Source organism: Tetrao urogallus, assembly GCF_951394365.1.
Source record: "Tetrao urogallus genome assembly, chromosome: 11".
Classification (NCBI taxonomy): Eukaryota; Metazoa; Chordata; class Aves; order Galliformes; family Phasianidae; genus Tetrao; species Tetrao urogallus.
The window spans coordinates 19,673,167-19,691,527 of record NC_136824.1 but is presented as its reverse complement, the minus strand read 5'-3'; the positions used below and the strand labels follow the sequence as shown (position 1 = coordinate 19,691,527).

Below are 18,361 nucleotides of genomic sequence, written 5' to 3'. Positions count from 1 at the left end.
TGCTCTCTGTTTGGCAGGGACACCTAATATGCAGCCAGGCTGCATAGGTGGGATTTCACTGACAGGACACAAGCTCGCTGGTGCAGGCAGCTGCCAGCCACTTTGTTCTTTGCCACCATTTCTCAAGGGAGAAAAACAACTCAGAATACATGGTGAAGCTCTCCTGTGCTTTTCTTCCCTGGTTGCATGGATTCAAGTAGCCTCTGCTTTTCTTGCCAGTCACTAGGAAGGCAGTAGCAATACAAAGCAAGAGCCTGTTAAAGCATTTTCAATGCAGCTAGGGCACCTAAGAGCATCTCTGCAGATGCATTCCAGCATCTCCAACCCTTTTTGCATGCTCTGGTACTCACAGAAGCAGTTCCAGGAGAAAAACCCTCCAGCCAGAGTCGCTCCATCCCCACTGGACAAGGTGCCTTGTTGGGCTGGGGAGAGGCAGCCAGGGCTGCCAGCAGCTGAACACTGCTGTAAGGAGACACTAAGTGCCCGAGACAAACTCAAACCACAGCCTTTTAAGAAGTAGTGGAGGCTGAACATCGGGGAACAAAGCACCATGGCTTCTGCAGGCCTCATGCAGCACGCAGCCTGTGCCCCCACAGAAGCCCAAAGCCACGATAGGCCATTGAAGCAGCAATTCCTCAGCTATGGATTGAGTTTAGAAAATGTCAGAGCCTGTACAAAGTTCTCATGGTCCCACGGACCATCTCCACCCTCCCAGCAAAGCAACAGGATCAGCTTTGTCCTGGGAGCATGTAACTTCAGACATAGGAAGAGGAGAAACAACCTGCCCCACAGACAGGGTGTCTGGAAGACAAACAGGGCTAGAGCCACTACACATCCAGGGAAGAGGACAAACCTGGGAAATTCAGGGATTTTGCCTAAGGTTTACAAGAGGTGAAGCAAAACAAGCCAAGGAGCCTCAAGAGCATCCCCCTCAGCCCGGCATAACAGGCAAACCCAGCTTACTGCCGCCCACAAAGGGTCTCAAAGACACACTCAGGACACGAAAGCTGTCTTTTGTCCCGTGTCACTGATGACTGTGCTGAACTACTCAGTTCTCTGTACATGAGAATGAAAAATGAAGCAATTTTGCTTAGTAAAATCCCCTCCCTGCTGTTTAGCAGAGTTTTGTCGTGCCAGCTCCCCACCCAGCTTTTGGGTTGAGGGTACAGAGTCCCTGCAGAGCAGGTGACCGTGCATCCATCGCTTTATTAGGCAGTGGTGCTGCATGCGCAGCTCTGACCAGTTACTATGTACATTTGGCAAATGAAGGCAAGGAGCACCAAGCACCCACACGGGTGGGAGCCCCAGCAGCCTCCCCCTCTGTGCCTTACTGTGACAGCACCAGCCTCCTCACCAGCAGGCACAGGGCATCCTCTCTGTCGCGCAGGACATGGGCAGAGCCAGGTGCCCTCAGGAGACATCCCAGGATACTTCTTCCCCCCTTTCCTGCACCTTGCTCCCCTCATGTCCTTCCGGGGCCCCAGTTCCAGTCCTTGCTTCCCAAGAGGGTGAGGGCAGCACATGGATGCTCCCACTCAGCTCCTTCTCCCTGCCACCATCCCAGCAGGCACAATGGCACACAGGAACCCCAGGTGAGAGCATGACGAGGGGTCTAGCTGCCAAAGTCCCCAGTAACACCATCTGTGCCCAGCTCGCTGCTCTGGTGCCCATCCACTACAGCAGCGTTCGGCCCTGCAGACAGGCCACCTTCAGGTCCACACAGCTTCGAGCTCGGCTCGTGCGTGGTGACAGCTATAGAGTGCGGATAGCCACCGGGTAAAGCAAGGACATGTGCTCAGCCCCCTTGATGGGCAGCTTGCGGCTGGCGTAGTGATGAATGATCTCTGGCACGCTGTCAAAGGGCGGGCTGTGCTGACCCAGCACGTACTTGTTCTCCTGGGTCCGGGATAGTTTCATGTGCATGAAGCCCTGGCTGCTCCTGTGAGGAAAGACAGAGGCAGGGTTAGAGGAGACAGCAGTCCCCAGACCCCCACCCCTCAGCCATGGCCCTTCTCACATCGCTCTCCGGTCCTGCAGCTCTCAGCCCAGTGGGAATGAAGCCCTTCTTACAGCCACCCCAGCTCACACAGCAGTCACACCGGGAGGCGTCAGGCTGGTGCATCCCCTGCCTTGCTGCAGCAAAGCAGGATTTCCTCCTTCAGGCTGTGCCCCCCCTCCCTTTACCATCACTGCAGGCCCCATAAAACCCGCTCAGCATAGCGAGGCCATTTCCCGGCACAGCACAGGCACTGAGCCACACGCGGCTGCGCAGGCAGATACTGCCATGAGCTCTGATTCCAAGTGACGGGCTAATGGCCCTGTTGCTATTAATTTGCGTCTCTGAGGAGAGCCACAGCCTGTCTGCAGCGTCTGGAATGCACATTACAGCAAAATATTGATGACTTAAAAGCAGACAGGACCTCATCAGCAATGCTGAGCCGTATCCAGTGCTGTGCAGGCCAGTCCCATCCCCCCGGCTGGAGACGGTGCCCATAATGGACAGAGCAGCTGCATTAGCAGAATCCATTTAGGAGCTGAGAAGCAGGGAGCCAACCCCACCGGGAAAGGGGTTGTGTCTGGGGCACACACAGGGCTCAGTACAGGGTAAGTGCTGGAGGAGAGCTGCCACACAAGGTCCATAGCGAGGTGGGTTTTGCCCCAGTTGCTCCCTAGGTTTATGTTGCAAGCTCAGAGATGTGACTGAGACTGGAAATGCTCAAGGGAGCACACTGAAAAGCCAGCAGAGTCACAGCCAGCAGCTGCTGCAACCTCTGCACCATGCAACGGGCACAGAGAGCCTCCAGCCTCCACAGCACAGCTTCAGCTGCCTTCAGGAAGGAATGAGCTGCCAGTGACTCATCCTCTGAGCAGTTAATACAGCATAATCCTGCCCACAGCACTCTGAGAAGCAGCACAGCCAGAGTGGTCATGACAGGGTTAAGCCTCCCAGCTACCTGGCAGGCTCCTGCTGCTCTCTTTTGTGCACATTTTCCTTTAAGGCAACACAAAATGACTGGGGATCAGCACCAGAGCTCCACTTTCAGATCATCTCTTCAGTCATTCCTCCTTCCTCGAGAAAAATAGTTAAAAAAAAAAAAAAAAAAAAAAGAGAGAGAAAGAGAAAGAGAGATAGATGCAGGCAAGCAGCTTAGAGCTATATAAAAAGCATCCCAAGGGATGTTCCTTGAAAAGGCTCTATAGAGAAAGGCAACACAGTAAAAATCACATTCCTGAGACTGTGCGGTCTCTGCAGACGAAGATCTTGGACACTGCCTGAGCAGCTCTTGGATGGGATGCAGCCTCCTGTGGGCAGAAGCACAGAGCTGCAAGGCTACGTCCCACCCACGTGTGCCATTTGAGAAGGGCATTCTTGCCACGAGACTCAGGGAGAAAAAATCCAAAGAGATGACTGAATAGTAGGGAAGCTGTGAAAATGGGGAAATACGCAGTATCAGAGCTTTTCAGCTGACCTGGGGGGCAGCCACGCTGGAGAGGGAGGGAGTCCCACCAATCCCGATGCCACCTCTCAGACACATGTAATGGCTTACTGGTGGCTGAGAGGACATCTCATGGCCTCCAACACCACTCACCAATCAGCAGAAGCTGTTGCTTCAGAAGAGCTCGCCCCAAGGCAAGGAAACATTACTGAGAAAACTCAAGCATCAGTAAAAATTCCGACAAAGAAATGAAAGCGATGAGCTTTTGCAAGAGGTTTGCTGTCTAATCTAAAGGCTACAAGCACAGAAGGAAGCACAGATACATTTTTTTTTTTTCCAGATAAACATCTGCCCCACTTTGGTGCTGAAGGCAGAAATAAAAAGAAAAAAAAAAAAGGAAAAAAAAAAGAGATGGAGAAATCTAATTCAAAACTGTGGCACTGGAAAATAAACAGGGGAGGCTGAATCTGCCAGGTAGCAATACAGGTACAGAGACCACTGGGAAAATATTGGGTATATTGAGAAAAGGGTAGGGACACCTGGTCTGCCGTCAGGCAGGGATGACTGAAGTGCTCAATACTTTTTTCCTACGTGCCAGGAAGAGAGCTAATGTACTAGCCCTGCAGAAGGACAAGGAAGTATTTGCTAATCCATCATCATCTTCAGGACAGAAGCAGCTTTATTTTTGCAGGTTCAGATTGCCCTGAGACTCCCCAAGGAGCTAGGAATGGAGCTCTGTGCATGTACCTTGATGCTTTATGCAGCTTTGGCTCTCAGAGAAAGTGGAAAATTTGGGGAAGGTGCAAAGATCCCCTCCTGACTCAAGCAGAAACCCAGCCATGCTGTGGAAGCGAGGCTTCCCTGCTGAGAAATCAAAGCAGCACAGTGTCCTCTCTACCACACAGCTAAGGAACGGCTTCAGCATTTAAGAGGGCTGGGGAAGAAGGGCTGGGTACATTTCCATAAATAACAGGATTGTACAGACTTTATTTTCTCATGAAATTCAGCTACAAAAAGGGGTAGCAATAAGCCAGAGCTGGAAGCTGTAATCACATACATTCAAATGAGTAATAGGGCACATCATTTTATCCGTCTGAGGGATTATGAGCACTGCCAAGGGGAAAGCAGTGTGCCTCTAGCTCTGGAAGTCTTCCCAAGAGACGCTTCTGCCAGACACCAAACCAAACGTCAAAAGCCTGTGCCACCCCACAAAGAAAGGCAGATCTCGTATTCCAAAGCCCTGCTGTTGTCCCCGAGCAGCCCTGTGGAGTGTGCTGTTCCAAGCCCCCAAAGCACTGGGGGTACACGCATGGCATCACTTCCGCCACAAAGACAGCGCAGCACGGCCCCAGCTGCAGCCCCCCAGGTTGCACAGGTTCACTCACTTCAAGGAGAGGGAGAAGTCGTTCTTGCTGGTCTCACTGTTGCGCACCAAGTAGCTGGCCTCCTTGCAGAGCCTCAGCAGCGTCTCTGCGTCCGTCCGGCTGATGGCCCCATGATACCAGCTGCGGGGGGGAGAGGGACTTGGCTACATGCATGCTTCAAGCAGCACAGAGCCTCGCGGCAGCAGCAACACCAGTCCCCATGCTGGGGATAAGGGGTGCGGGTGGCAGAGGGTGCCAGGGGGCAGGGGTAGCCTAAGGAAGGCAGCGGGGACAAGTAGGAGGTGGCAGAAACACAGTGCTGGGGAAGAAAGTGAGGGGAAGACAGCGATGGGGATACAAAAGAGCCACCTGGAGCACACAGAACTCACCACTGGCTCTCCAGGGGCAGCGCGGGGTCAATCCTCTCCCCAAGGAAGGGACCAGGCTCCGTGCTCAATGCCTTGGTGCTCTTGAGGCTGCTGGTACCATGTCTGAGGGCAGCCCTAGCCTTCTCCTCCCTGCAGGGTGAGGTGCGGCCATAGCCCAGCCCCTCTGATGGCCCTGCAAGACAGACGGACATCACAGCGGTGGCAGGGACAGTCTGACAGACTGCAAACAAACCCAGTTCTCCCCATGCAGAAGAAGGCTGCAGAGACAGCCAGAGCCATGCCAAATCACACTGGGTCCCTCTCACTGCCCCGTCCCCATACGAGGACAGCACAGGGCAGCTCCATGCAGCATCCACCCCCAGGACTCAGCGCAGAGCGGGGTTCTCACCATGCCCCAGTCCCTGGAAATATTTTCCAGTAAGGTTTCATAAGCTCAGAGAGCTTATGTGTGTTGCTAATGTAACGAGATTCGGTGGTTGCAGCATACAATTAGGCATCTCCATCAAGAGAATTAGTACTGAGAGGCTCTCCAATCTTGAAAAGAAGAAAAGAGGAGTGAGGAAGATGGAGCTGAAGGAAGAAGCAGGAGGGGGATTAACCAAGATGTGCCCTGGGGACCCAGCCTCCCACTGAATGTTATTTCCGTGCAAGATGATTTCAGCATTAATAATATTGTTTCTCCCTCCTCCAGAGAGTTCATTATTGCTCCCCTGCCAAGCAAGCCCCCTCGCACAAATTACTTATTGATCGGCAGAGCTGCTGGCGGATGCTGCTGCAGAGCACAACTGCCCCAAGGGTGGGTGTGCTGGAGCCGGCCCTCGGGATAAGCTTCCCTGTTCACCAATGCAGTTTTTTCAGTCCTCTGCAAACATCTCAGCTCAAATTTCCTCAGGAGGAGCTGAGGAACGAGGTGCTCAGGCCATGCCTCTGCAGAGGTTCAGCTTTTACATGGGCTTGCCCTTGCCTGTAGCAGCCGGCTAGAGGCTTCAATTTCAACTCATCACCTTAAAAAATTGGGGCAATCATTAAAAAGTCAGGCAATCAGAAGGCTGAAGCTCCTGCTAGCAGCACACAGTCATCATATTAGAGGCTCAGAAGAAATACATAGTATCTGTCAGAGAGCAGCAGAGGCATGCACATGATTAAACAGGATATTAAAAACAAGTCCCCGGGATGGAGAAGACATCCTTCAAGAAGCTCAAGTCACCCCCAGACAGGGACAGTAGAAAATAACACGTAACTCCGTCGAGATAAACTTAACACAACAAAGCGAGTCAAAATGAAAATGAGCGTTTGTGTTGCTTAAGCCAGGAAAAATGACAAACCGATGTCTTCAGAGCGACCGCACGGATAACAAATGACAGAGGAAGGAGGTGGCTGTGCAGCACACAAATTAGTTCTGCGTGACACCTGCATTTGTCGTACAAAGAGAAGCGGGAAGTTTTCCATTAGGCCCTTCTCTTTCTGGGATGAGCTCAGCTTGTGGCCTCACCAGGAGGGCACGTGGGGCAGCCACACTGCTGCAGGGTGTCCCTGCGAAGCAACATCGGCCGTCACACGCAACCTTGTGGGGAGCCAGCGGGGTCTGTACGAAGCTCTGCAGGGATCTGGGTAATTGCAGATAAGGAAATCAGATGTCCGCAGCTGGCATATCACAGCATCCATCAGGAACAGCCTTAGTGACGCACGGGTGGGCACAGCATGCTGCAAAGTCACGTCTCACACATTGGTCTCATGTAAGTAAGGCCAGCCCAGTCCGGACCCACCAGCCTGGGTGGGTTCTGACAGAAGCCCTTTAGACGATGCTCTTGTAAAAAACCTTACTACAGAACAAGGTCCTTAAAAAATTAATAATGGGTCAAAAGAGAAGCCGCAGTCATTGGCTGCTGTAAGTGAAATGGCCAGCAGAGCTCAAGGAGAGTTTAGCAGGGGCTCTGCCTCCCAGCATGCACAAAAAGGGCTCTGCAGAAAGGCAAACCTGAGATGACAAAGCGTGTCTGGGAGATGGAGCTCTTCAGGATAGTGAAAGCAAGAGCTGGGAATCCAGAGGGATCTCCTGCCACTGAACAGTAAGGCAGGGAAACAACAGGTGAAACAGAGTGATGCTGAATGACAAAGGGATGCACCTGGGGAAAAAATAACCCCAAATTTCAGTGGTGAGATCTGAATTAGCTGGTATCGTGCCCATAAGGGGATTGCATATTAAGAGTCACAGGAAAACATCAACTAAATGCTCAAAAAGAAAAGCTAAAAGCGGCCATCAAATGCTGGGAATTTGGAGGCAAAGAGGAGGGAACAAAACAGTCAATAATAACTGCCACTGAAAAATCCCCCGGTGCAGCTCGACCACCGCAGGCACAAAGATATCATGTAACCAGAGATGTGGAAAATGCAAGGACAACATGTGTGTCCTGCCCGGGACGGGCAAGCCAAGGAGGAAGAGGAGGAAGAGGAGGAGGAGTGGGGGGGATGGGGAGGGAAGGGACCTGCAGAGCGTGGCACAGTGCTGGTAGAGTCCCAGCAGGCATCGGCCGAGCCCCCCCGGACCCCAGTTGTCATGCGACACCCACCGTTGGCATCTTCGTAGCTCTGCGGGCCGTGCTGCGGGGGGACGGAGGCATTGGCCTCACTGTCCGGGGGGGTTTCACCGCTGTCGAGCTGTCCCACCGGTGGCGGCCATGGCAGGTCTTTAATGACCTTGATTTCAACTGGATACAAGGAGGGGTGAGGGAGGGGTAGGAAGAGAGAGAAAGAGAAAGAGAGAAAGAGAAGGCTTAGAAAAAAAATGTCAGCAACACCAGACCTCGTGAGAAAAACAGCAGCTGTAAGGTAAAGACTGAATTCCCAGGAGCCATGTGCTGGCCAAGGGGACCCACAGCCACCACCAGCAGAGATGGGGCTAAGGGAGGTGACAGGAGGAAGAGGGGTGGAAGGGGAAAGGGTGCTGGCTGCCCAGACAGGCATCCAGAACCAGCAAAGCTCCAGGTGACAGCCAGAATCCTGTAGGACGAGCAGTCTATGACGAGGTGGCTGCAGGCAGTCTGCAGCAGCAGGGAAGGGAGCGCAGATGCAGCTCGCAGTGGATTAGCCCAGTGCTGGTACCACTGTGTCTCAACGGGGGGACCAGCAGGGAGATTCCAGCATCTCAGGATGCTCCTGAGATCCCACACACATGCCAAGGCATGGCAACTGGCTTTGCCATGCATTAATTCCTTCCAGACTCAGAGCTAACCTGGAGCGTCCTGGGCAGCATCTATGCATGAGCCAGATGTACGAATGCACCTCCTCCACCCAGGGGCAATGGGCAAATCCCCCACACAGATACCTCAGCACAAATCCAGCCCAATTGAATCCTCAGCTCAGGGTGCCAGGACCCAAATCCCAGCCACCCACAGGGACAATCAGACACCAGTGTCACATTCACTCAAAAGGTGAATCACTCCCAAGCCCCAGCCTCCACGCCTCTCCACTGCCATCACAGGCTCATGCCTTGTGCACACCAGCAGCAGCACAGACACACTGCTGCAAATTCAAATGCATCTTAGATAAGAGCATGGCAATTAGCCAGTGCTGGCAATGGAGCCAGCACTAATGCACAGCATGGATTTCCTCATTAACAAACACAAACACAATCGATCCCGCATCATGGATAAACAGGTCAGGGGGATGGACGTTCGTCTGGCCAAAGCCTGCCAGGGACAGCCCAGCCCTCCTTCCTGCAAAAGGTGGTCTCAAGGAAGCAGAGCTCTTCCTGGGCTGGAGATGGAGCCCTGGCCCTGTAACTTGGGGTGGGAGACGGGAGTCAGCTGGCACCAGAGATGCTGATCAGTCAGGCAGTTGAAGATGGCACTGGATAGGCTGCCAAGGCAGCTCCATCCACCAGCCCCACACAGTCTGGCTGCCACAAGCCTTGCTGAAGACAAACAGCCACTGTGCAAGTGAAACATCACTCCCTGAGACACAGAAACGCAGAAGCTGACACCACCATCCCAGCTTCCCCACTACAAAATGCTACACGGCATCAGTAGCTGCTTCTCAAAACTCCGGCTGCCTCCATCCCAGCTCACCTGCAAAAGCTTTGGAGATCCTCTCCTTCTTCCACTCCCAGGGCTGGTCGTACTCCTCCGGCGGCCGCTCATCATCCTCAGGCAATCGAGATTCCCTAGGCCTGGGACAGGCAGGGCGGTCAGTGTCCACATCCAGCCCTCCAGAGATGGGCTCATAAGGAGTGTCGTAGAGGTGAAGTGGCCGGGTTGGAGCCTCCCGTAAGCCTTTCTGGCGGATCTCTAGCAGAAAATGGAACAGAATGTGAGCTTCTCACTTGGTCACAGTCCCCAAAACCAGACAAAAGAGCTTGGTTTCACCTGAGGGTGATGTAGGGTGGGAAGCACAAGTGACAGAGAGGGCCCAAACCTCCAGCAACTGCCTGTCACAAGCAGCTCAACTGCCAGACAGCAGGGTCCTGAGCAGTTACCAGCATCAGGATACCTGCTCTCCCCACAGTGCAGTGTTTAACTAAATGTCCAACTCTTGAGCAGAACAAAAAATCTCTCCACAGACACAATAAGACTCCTTGTTGATGCTGACTCTTCCAAGAAAGCAGCAATGTCCTCCAAAAGCTGCACGAGCTTTACAGAAACCATTTGCTCCAGAGAAACCACAGGACAGGAAAGCAGAGCCAGAGCCTGGAGCATGCAGCCCTGCGTGCACTGCAGCAGTCAGAGCAATGCCTCTGGGAGTACGTGCTCTCACCTCGCCTGCTTTCAAGCCATAAACAAAACCGTGGGGGACCCTGCTGCTGCAGCAGACAACAGCACGCTCTGCAACAGCCATAACCAAATTAAATAGCTCCCACATCCATCTTGCTCTGTGCCAGACCCATCGAATGTCATGTCTCTCCTGGCTCAACCTCACGAGCAGCACTGCAAGCAGAAGTGTTGAGGGGCCTTTAATACTCATGTAGCCTTTACAAGTGCTCTGTCTGTGGCCAACCTATCACACATGTAAATCTGTGAAAATCTGGCTGCAAAGCAGCTGTGCTCCTCTGTAGCCATCCACCGGATTTGGTGGCCACCCCTGCGAGACCTGGTGCCAGCACAGGCTGCAAGGAACAGAGCAGTGGCCACCAAATTCACAGAGCAGCAGGAAATGGAAGAATGCAGTGGTCCTTGCACAGAACTTTCCACCTTACCAGCCATCATCTTCTGGGCTTCGTACGGTTCCATATACCCATCGTTCTCTGTCACCTTCTCCACCCCTGCCTGGCTACCAGCCACCTGCGCAGCATCAAAGGGGTCTGCGTAGTCCTCCAGGACAGCCAGCTGGAAAAGGGAAGGATGGGAGAAAGGTTAGGCCATTCCCTGCCTTTCCAAGGGACCAGCTGAAGCCCCTTCAAATGTCACCACCTCACCATGAGGAGCACCCAGAGCAGCAGCCAGGACCTCAAGTTCCATGGGGACAGATGAGCCTCCAAGTTCTGGCAGCAGGAGCCATGGGTTGCTGCCACTCCACCTGTCCCTTTTGTTTTCCTTTCGGAGGAAGGCTCCAAGTGGGCTCTGCAATCCTGCAGAGCAGGTGCTGGCAGCCTGCGGCTTTCCAGGCACCCGCATGAGGCTCTCAGCAGTGGAAACGCTCCAGCCTTTGTCCCAGAAGCTGGGCCAGAGCCAAGCAGAGCAGAAGGCAGCCCAGCCTCCTCTGTTAGCATTGGCCTGGCACCAGCAAAGCCACTAGCGCCCATACAGATGCCCCAGCAAGGTTGTTTCCGAAAGTAAGGCTCTCAGCTTGGCCATGTTTTCTGAGGCAGCCTGAGACCCAGTTCAGGGAAGCTGGCAGGCACTGGTGAAACTGGGAGCTCACTGGTTATTTGTCAGGGCTGCAGGCACATCTGTAGGCATCTAGGCGTCTCTTAGCAAAAGGACTACGAGCAGCCTATAGCTTCCTCTCTTCCTTCTCAGGCCCCATATATCACAAGTGATGCAGGAGGGGACCCCCAAGCAACCAAGAGTCACCAGGAAATAGGACCAGGAGCCTCCTGGGTACGATTTCACAAGGAAAACACAACAAGCTCAAGGTTTGTCCTCACGGGTGCAATCTGCCACTCCACCACAGCCAGTGGCAGAGCCAGACTGCTCTTCGATTAATGGGTTTAAAACAAAACACCTCTTTCCTCCTTCCTGTGAAAAGTGACAATAGCCTGGAGCAACAAAACACAGCAGGAAAAAGGGACAGGAACCGGAGTTATAAACACCCCCACAACTCCTTGGTGTCTTGTCCATCACCCATCTCCCTCCAGGGCTCCTAGGGCAGCTCCAGCTCATCCAGGGGCAGCTCTCCCACAACCAGCAGAGCATCACCCCCAGAGCAAACCCCAGCAGTCATCAGGGAACATGCAGCTGCTCAGCGGCCCGCAGTCCCTGGGAGGTTCTGTGCCATCAGAGGCACCATGCCCAGCACTCCCTCACTGCCTGCTATGAGCTCTCTGGCTCCGCAGTGGCAGCAGGGTCAGGAAGGGGTTGCCTGCTTGTTCCTCTGCCAAACCCGCCTGCATCACAGCCTGCCACAAGCCCCATTTCCTAGATGTGTTTTACTAGATAGCCTGACACCTGGCTTGCTGCTGGCACTGCTCCCGGAGCCTCCCTCTCCCACCCCATCAATGCAGAGCAGACTCAGACGAGACAGGACACCAGCACAGCAGCTCAAATGCTCTTCCACATGCAGCACCTTACACTGGAGCCACTCTGAGTTATAACTTCACCGCTTCATCCTCTCCTTTGGGTGCAACATTTCCCTAATTTTACCTCTAGGACCTTTTCCCCAGGGGAATCACCCCACAGCTCAGCTTTTAGCACCAAAGCCAAACCCAAAAGCAAAACAAACGCTGGCCATAGAAGAAGGGCCTGGTTCCCTGCCCCAGGAGCCGGACACGGTTGCACCCAGGGCACAGGAGGTGTGGGGAGCCCGGGGCGAACAGCACAGCATCTCACAGGATGACTCAGTTGAGAGGCTCTGGCAGGAAAGACACACGCCCAGGAGTTTCCTGGCCAGCCGTTCCCACACGCCACGGTGCTGACCTTGTGCTCCCAGCAAAAGCTTTGCATCAGAAGCATCACATCTCAGGGCTGACCCTAAGTATGTTGGCAAACTTGGAGCCACACATGCCCGTGTGGTGGTCTCTTGCCCCCGTTGGGATGGCCCAAAGGGGAGATCTCACAGCAGACAAGAAAGGTGTCACATGGGCTCAGGCATGGTGGTGCCATGAGGGGGTCCCTCACTAAGTCTCACGTGCATCGAGGGAAATCCTGGCAATGCTGTTCCTCGCATGGCACATCTCAAGAATCTGTCCCTTGCTCAAGCTGTGGGGGATGGAGCACAGGGACCAAGCAGAGGGAGGAGGATCTGTGCCGGTCCCCACCACCTCCGGAACATTTGATAACGCAACGTGAGCTGCTGCAGAACGTGCCCTAAGCACGTCATCACAGGATGCCATCCATCCCACGGACTGCACAAAGCTATGACGATCCACCCGGTGCCATGTGCTTCAGGACACCCTGACACAGGCACCACAAGCGTGAGCAAGCTTCCAGCGACCACCCTCAGTCCTCCTGGGCCACTTCCACAAAGGACACAGCGAGCAACCCAGCCATGCTGCGGGCAGGGAACCCTCCCACCACCCAGTGCAGCAGATGGGAGCTGGAAAAGGTGCCTGAGCCCAGCAGAAGGTCTCCCTGTGGTACATGCTCCACTGCTCCTCCAGGGAAATGGCTTTAGCTTTAACGGGCTTATCTCCAGCTTACCTAGCCCTTCAAGCACTGCCTCCATCCATCATGAGAACCCTAAAAAATGAGAAACCTCCTCCTCATCAAGAGGGAGGATCTGGAGATAGCCTCACCACCGCCTGCCTGGGTGATGATGAAGGGCATCCTCTGGACCCACGCTGCTACCTGGGCTTCCCCAGCCACCTCCGAGCCCTTGGCTCTTCGCTGCACTTTCCAGCTTCTCATTGCACTCCAATGGATATAGACCAGTCCCTGGGCTGCAGCACCACACGTCCCTGTGCCATCAGGAGGAAGAACCCCCCGGAGGCCCCAACAAACCGAAGCCCTGCTCTGCTGCGGGCAGCTCGTGGGATCACAGCTGAACGGGCCCCGCCGCAAACCTTCCAACAGCAATTATGCACTAAGAGCAACTTCCCGGGATCCACCGGAGACGACTTGTTTGCCTGCATCCAGCGTTCCCCGACCGGGTTTCGCTCGGCGCGCGTTTCCCCGGCGTGTCAGGCGACGCCCGCGACTGTTCTATCAACAACTCCCTCCTTCCCTTCAGCAGGCCGATCCGCGAGGAGTTCGCCCGGCAGGCCCCATCTTGCAGCACCGCCGGGCGCCCGCGAGCCTTAATTCGCACGGTGCCCCGTCGGACTCTCGCCCGCTGCCGCGGGTTCGTCCCTGGCGCCGTCTGCGTGCCACCGGCCCGGGGACCGCTCTCGCCTCCTCTCCATCCCCAGCTCGGAGGCGGCAGACAAAGAGGCACGGCCGCTTCCCGACAAAGCAGCTGGCACGGGCCGGGCAGGCCCCGGCAGGCTCACGGCGCTGCGGGGAAGGAGGCCCGGGGAGGGCGGCCCGGCACCGGGGAGACGTCCCGAGCTCCGCGGGTCGCCTCCGCAGAGAAGCCAGCGCCGGGAGACGCGGAGAACCCGTCGGAGACGCGCCGGCAGCCCTCGGGTCCCGCCGCGGCACTCACCTCCTGCGGCGGCTCGTCGGGCGGCTCGGGGCCGGCGGGGGGCGAGCCGGGGGCAGCGGGGGACGGCGCGGGACAGGCGGGCGGCTTCTCGGCCGCCTCCACCTTGATGAGCCGGTGCTTGGGCGAGACGTAGCGGGGCCCGTCGGGGGCGGCGGGAGGCGGCACCCCGCTGTACGGGTCCTCGAAGTCGCGCTCCTTCTGCAGGCGGTACGCGGCCACGATGTCGGGCTGGGCCGAGGCCAGCGGCTCGACGGCGCCTCCCGGCGGCGGGGGCGGCTGCGGCGGCCCGGCGCGGTAGTCGGGTTTGGGCGGCGCGGGCGGCGCGGGCTTGGCGCTGCGGAAGCCGAGGTGCTCGCGGAGCCAGCGGGCCATGGTGCCCACGCACTGCGGAGCTCCGCCGCCGGCCCCGGCCCCGGCCCCGGCCTCGGCCCCGGCCCCGCCGCCGCGCTCCGAGCCGGCCGCCGCTCCGCTCAGCAGCATCGGCGCCGGCGGACTGAGCGCGGCAGCGGAGACCGGGCCGGGGGGGGAGCGGGGGAGGCGGCCGAGGGAGGCGGCCAGTGCCACCTGCCGGAGCCGCGGCGCCGACTGCTCCGAGCGGGGCTCCGAGCTGCGCTCCCGGCTCCCCCCCCCCTCCGCTCCCCGAGCCCGGCTCCCACCGCGCCCCGCCCGCTTCCCCCGGGTCCGCCCCGCACCCCCGCCGCCCGGCCCGCCCTCCGCGGGGCCCGCCCCGCCGCCACCCGGCCTGCCTTGGCGCCGCGGGCTGCTCCCGGGGCTGGCTGCTTCACCCCGGTTTGCCCCCGCTCTCCTCGGCGCGGGAGAGAGAGCCGCTGGGGAGGCGGCGAAGGAGAAGTGGGAGCAGCTTGAATTGTATGGGAAGGCTGCGCTGAGTGGATCCCGTTCTCTGGAGAGGCTGTTTGGATAGCAGTAGCGCACACTGCTTGCTTCTAGCATAGAAACCCCGCCAGATCCCCAACCAGACAGCACCCAACAATCCACATTAGGAAATTCAGAGTGTATCTGCGTTCAGAGAATACGGGATACAAAAGACTTCAGGGGGAGAAAAGCTGCCTGCCACACACAGGTTGAGCGCAAGGCTCAAAGCATTTGAGGTCAGGCACTCGCTAAATCCTGGCCGATGGAGATGATGAAATAGTTATTACAATACAGAAACAACAGAGGTTCTCAATCTGTCTGTCCGGCGGTGGGAATGAAGCAGGATTCAGAGCCGATGGCACATGAGTGACAGCACTTCCACTGCCTGTCAGTAGCCAAGGAGGATGTTCAGCAACATCTGCCACCAGTGGCTCTCATTCAGTCCTCAGGCTGGCAAAGCATGCACTCTGCGTCCTCTGGGAGGTGGCCAAGGAGGGACCAGCTTGCGGCGGCTGTTTTTTTAAAAATAGCGCCATGCTGGAGGAATGATAGTGGCTGTTCCTTCCCATCCCACCCTGCTGCATCTCTCCTTGGTGAGGTGGCCGCAGGGGCATCACAGAGGAACATCCCGGGATCCACCTGAGCCTTCAGCTTTGAGCAGTGTTGGCTTCCCCTTCTTAAGGGAGGAGCCCAGAGCAGCTCGACAGCAGCACAGTGTGTGGGGTGAGGAGGGCAGAGCTGGGTGGGAGCCCCTCAGGAGATGCTGGGAGAGATCTGAAGGGGGCTCTGAGCTCTGCACCCCACATGGCTCAGCACAGGCACGGGCTGCTCGTATTTTTTCTGCAGTTGTGACAAGACACAGGCGACATCTCTCCATTCTTGGCAGTGTGTGGCTCTAAGAAGCAGCTACAGATTTCTGCATTCACACTGCCAAAGCTGAGCTCCATCTGCGTCTCGCTGCAGCTGATCTTGCTCCAGTGCCCAAAGTGTTTATACCCATTGTCTCTGATGCATGTTGGATGCAGGGTTGATACCTGCACCACAGCGATCAGCCCTGGTGCCACATCCATGGCCTTGATGCCACTCCATCTGCGAGGCCACGTGGCCAGGCCCTGTGACAGATGGCTGTCATGTAGTGTTGCTCGTGCAGGACTTGGCAAGGGGCACAGAGCTGACAGATGGGAGAGGACCAGGAGCATGCGTGTGTGCCAGACTCAACATTTTGTCTGCTCCCTCATGCAGCCACGGCAAGGAGCGCCTGGCAGGATGCTGCCTTGGGCCCCAGGGAAGATGGCAGTGGAGCCACCATTTGCAGCCTTTGGCTGGGAGGTGAGCACTTCACGGTGGCGCAGAAGTGATGTCTGGCTCACAGGGTACTAAAAGAGGTGAGATGGGAAGGCATCTTAGCAAGGTCTTGGTGGGAGCTCTGCTCCCATCCTCCATTTTCTGCCATCTGCCTCCATCTCAAGAGGATCCAGGAGCTCTTCCCTGTTGCCTTTGGGCCGGGGCTCACAGCACAGCCCTTTCTCTCATCATTTCCTGTGTAAATGCTTCCCAAGCAGGTTGAAGCATGCACCAGGAAGAGAAAGCCAGGTAAAGCCTTCTGGGCCCCCGCCAGCCCTGTGCATGCCCTCAGCCCTCATGTGCCCTCCTGGTTGATGGGAGGAGCTGCTTCAGCCGGTCTGAGCGCTCCTTAGGCTCATCTGCAGCTGGGGATGGGAGCCCTGTTCTGGTTCCTAGGCCAAAAACAGGACATGGGACCTTGTCTGGGTCTGGAAGGGCACAGGCTGCATGGTCCCCGTGGCTCACTTGGTGCCCTTCCAGTTAAAGTGGCTGCAGTCCAGCATTCTGCAGGTTCCACAGGCAACAGAGGCCTGGGGTTGGTGCCCAATTCATGGCTGTAGGATTTTGGTGACTCAAAGGGGAACATCTCTGCCCCTGCGTGCTCTGGAGGAGGCACAAGAAGAGGATTCACGCACAGGTGATGTGGGGCCACCATCATCACTTGTGTCAGGCACTGAGACGAGCACCTCCCTGCATTGCAGGGGGGCATGTGGTCCTGTGAACCTTCAGGTGCTTCTTCCACAGTTTTGAATCAAAGCCCATGAATGTCTGTAGTACCTCCAGCTCCTTCTGTCCTTGGAGCCACCCTATACAGCAGAGATGACTGTATATTCGCTGGCCATGCAGAGCTTCTCCTGAGCTCTTGGTACAGCAGGGGACACGAGGACTGGGAGAGGGAAGCTGCAACACCAAAAGTGCTTCCAAGAGGCAGCCAGGGAGCCACAGACTGATAAATGACACATCTGTTCTCTGCAAATGAACAAAAACTGGCATAAGGAGCAGGAAACTGGCATCGTTAGGGGACAGATGGGTAAATATGACATACTGGGGAAGAGTCAGCACAGCTCTTTTAAAGGAGGTTTATTTCTTCCAAAGCTAGTGGCTTTCAAGGAAAAAGCAGCAGGCGCCTGAGAGAGATCCAACTGAGAGGTCACCTGCATGTCCATGAGCCGATCCGCTGACGTGACACAATCGCTGAAGTGACACAATCTGCTAATAATACTGAATTATTCTGGGTACTGCAGATGAGTGCTAAGAATGGCAGGAGGACTTTTGAGAGCTTGAGCAGCTTGGCAATAAAGCAAGATGAAAGCCAGTGTCAGTGAAGTGACACACATGGGGAAACCAAGCCTGACCTCAATGTCTAAAGTGATGGGCTTTGAGGCCAGGAGCTCTGACAGCCATGAAAATATCCCCTCAGCACTCAGTGGAGGCCAAAACTGCAAAACTTCTCAGCCAAAACTGATTTGGGAAGGGTTAGGAAAAGGTAGAGAATGCGTCAGAGACATCACTGTTCTCTGGGTCAGACCCAGCTCCCCTTGTGTGGTCCTGGTCCTCCCCTTCCAAGAGTACAGCAAAACAGGAAAATGTGCAGAGAAGGGCAGCAGGATGATCCAAGGTTCCGCACGTGGGCTGTGTGATGGATTGAGGCTCTCTGGCATAGAAAAGAGAAAAATGTGGAAACTGTGCAGAGACCTGCACAGCTCAGGGGAGTGGGGAGAGGGTGGAAGATGAATGGTAAGCATGAGGAGATGAGTCTGCACTCAGCTGCCCTCCTTCCATGGGCTGCTGCAGATCCTGCATGGTTTAAGAACGAAATAAGACAAACCTGCAGAAAGAAAGCTTTCAATCCTGCAAGTCTTTGTATTTAGACCAAGATATTTGTTGGGGGAAGGCAGCAGACAATATGGGCCCACACCACATCTGATCAGATGCATTGCTCCTCCAAAGCAGCATAACGCAGACATCTCTGCATCTATGCTCACACAAACAATACAGACTCAGGTTTTCTAAGTGCATTCAGGGCACTCAGATGCTGTCTGTCCAGACACACAGGATATGCCCAAAGCACGCACATTTAGAAAGTGGAGCAGATCTGTTCAGACGTTTCTTGAAGCGCCCCAAACTTCCTGTCAAAATAAATCATTAAGCAGTTGATAATATCATTGAAACGATTCTAATTGACCAGAAGAAGTGTTGACAACTCATTGACAGACAT

General features: G+C 55.6%; 1 protein-coding gene across 1 annotated transcript; it reads right to left on the bottom strand.

Moving 5' to 3' along the window:
* Nucleotides 1-1,752: 1,752 nt before the first annotated feature.
* Nucleotides 1,753-14,406, bottom strand: SHF (Src homology 2 domain containing F; the record flags this gene model as incomplete). Its single annotated transcript, XM_079541031.1, has 7 exons — nucleotides 1,753-1,939; nucleotides 4,823-4,942; nucleotides 5,191-5,362; nucleotides 7,761-7,898; nucleotides 9,258-9,476; nucleotides 10,382-10,511; nucleotides 13,927-14,406. The coding sequence occupies 7 exons, from the start codon at nucleotides 14,404-14,406 to the stop codon at nucleotides 1,753-1,755; spliced, it is 1,446 nt and encodes a 481-aa protein (XP_079397157.1).
* Between the last annotated feature and the right edge of the window lie 3,955 nt (nucleotides 14,407-18,361).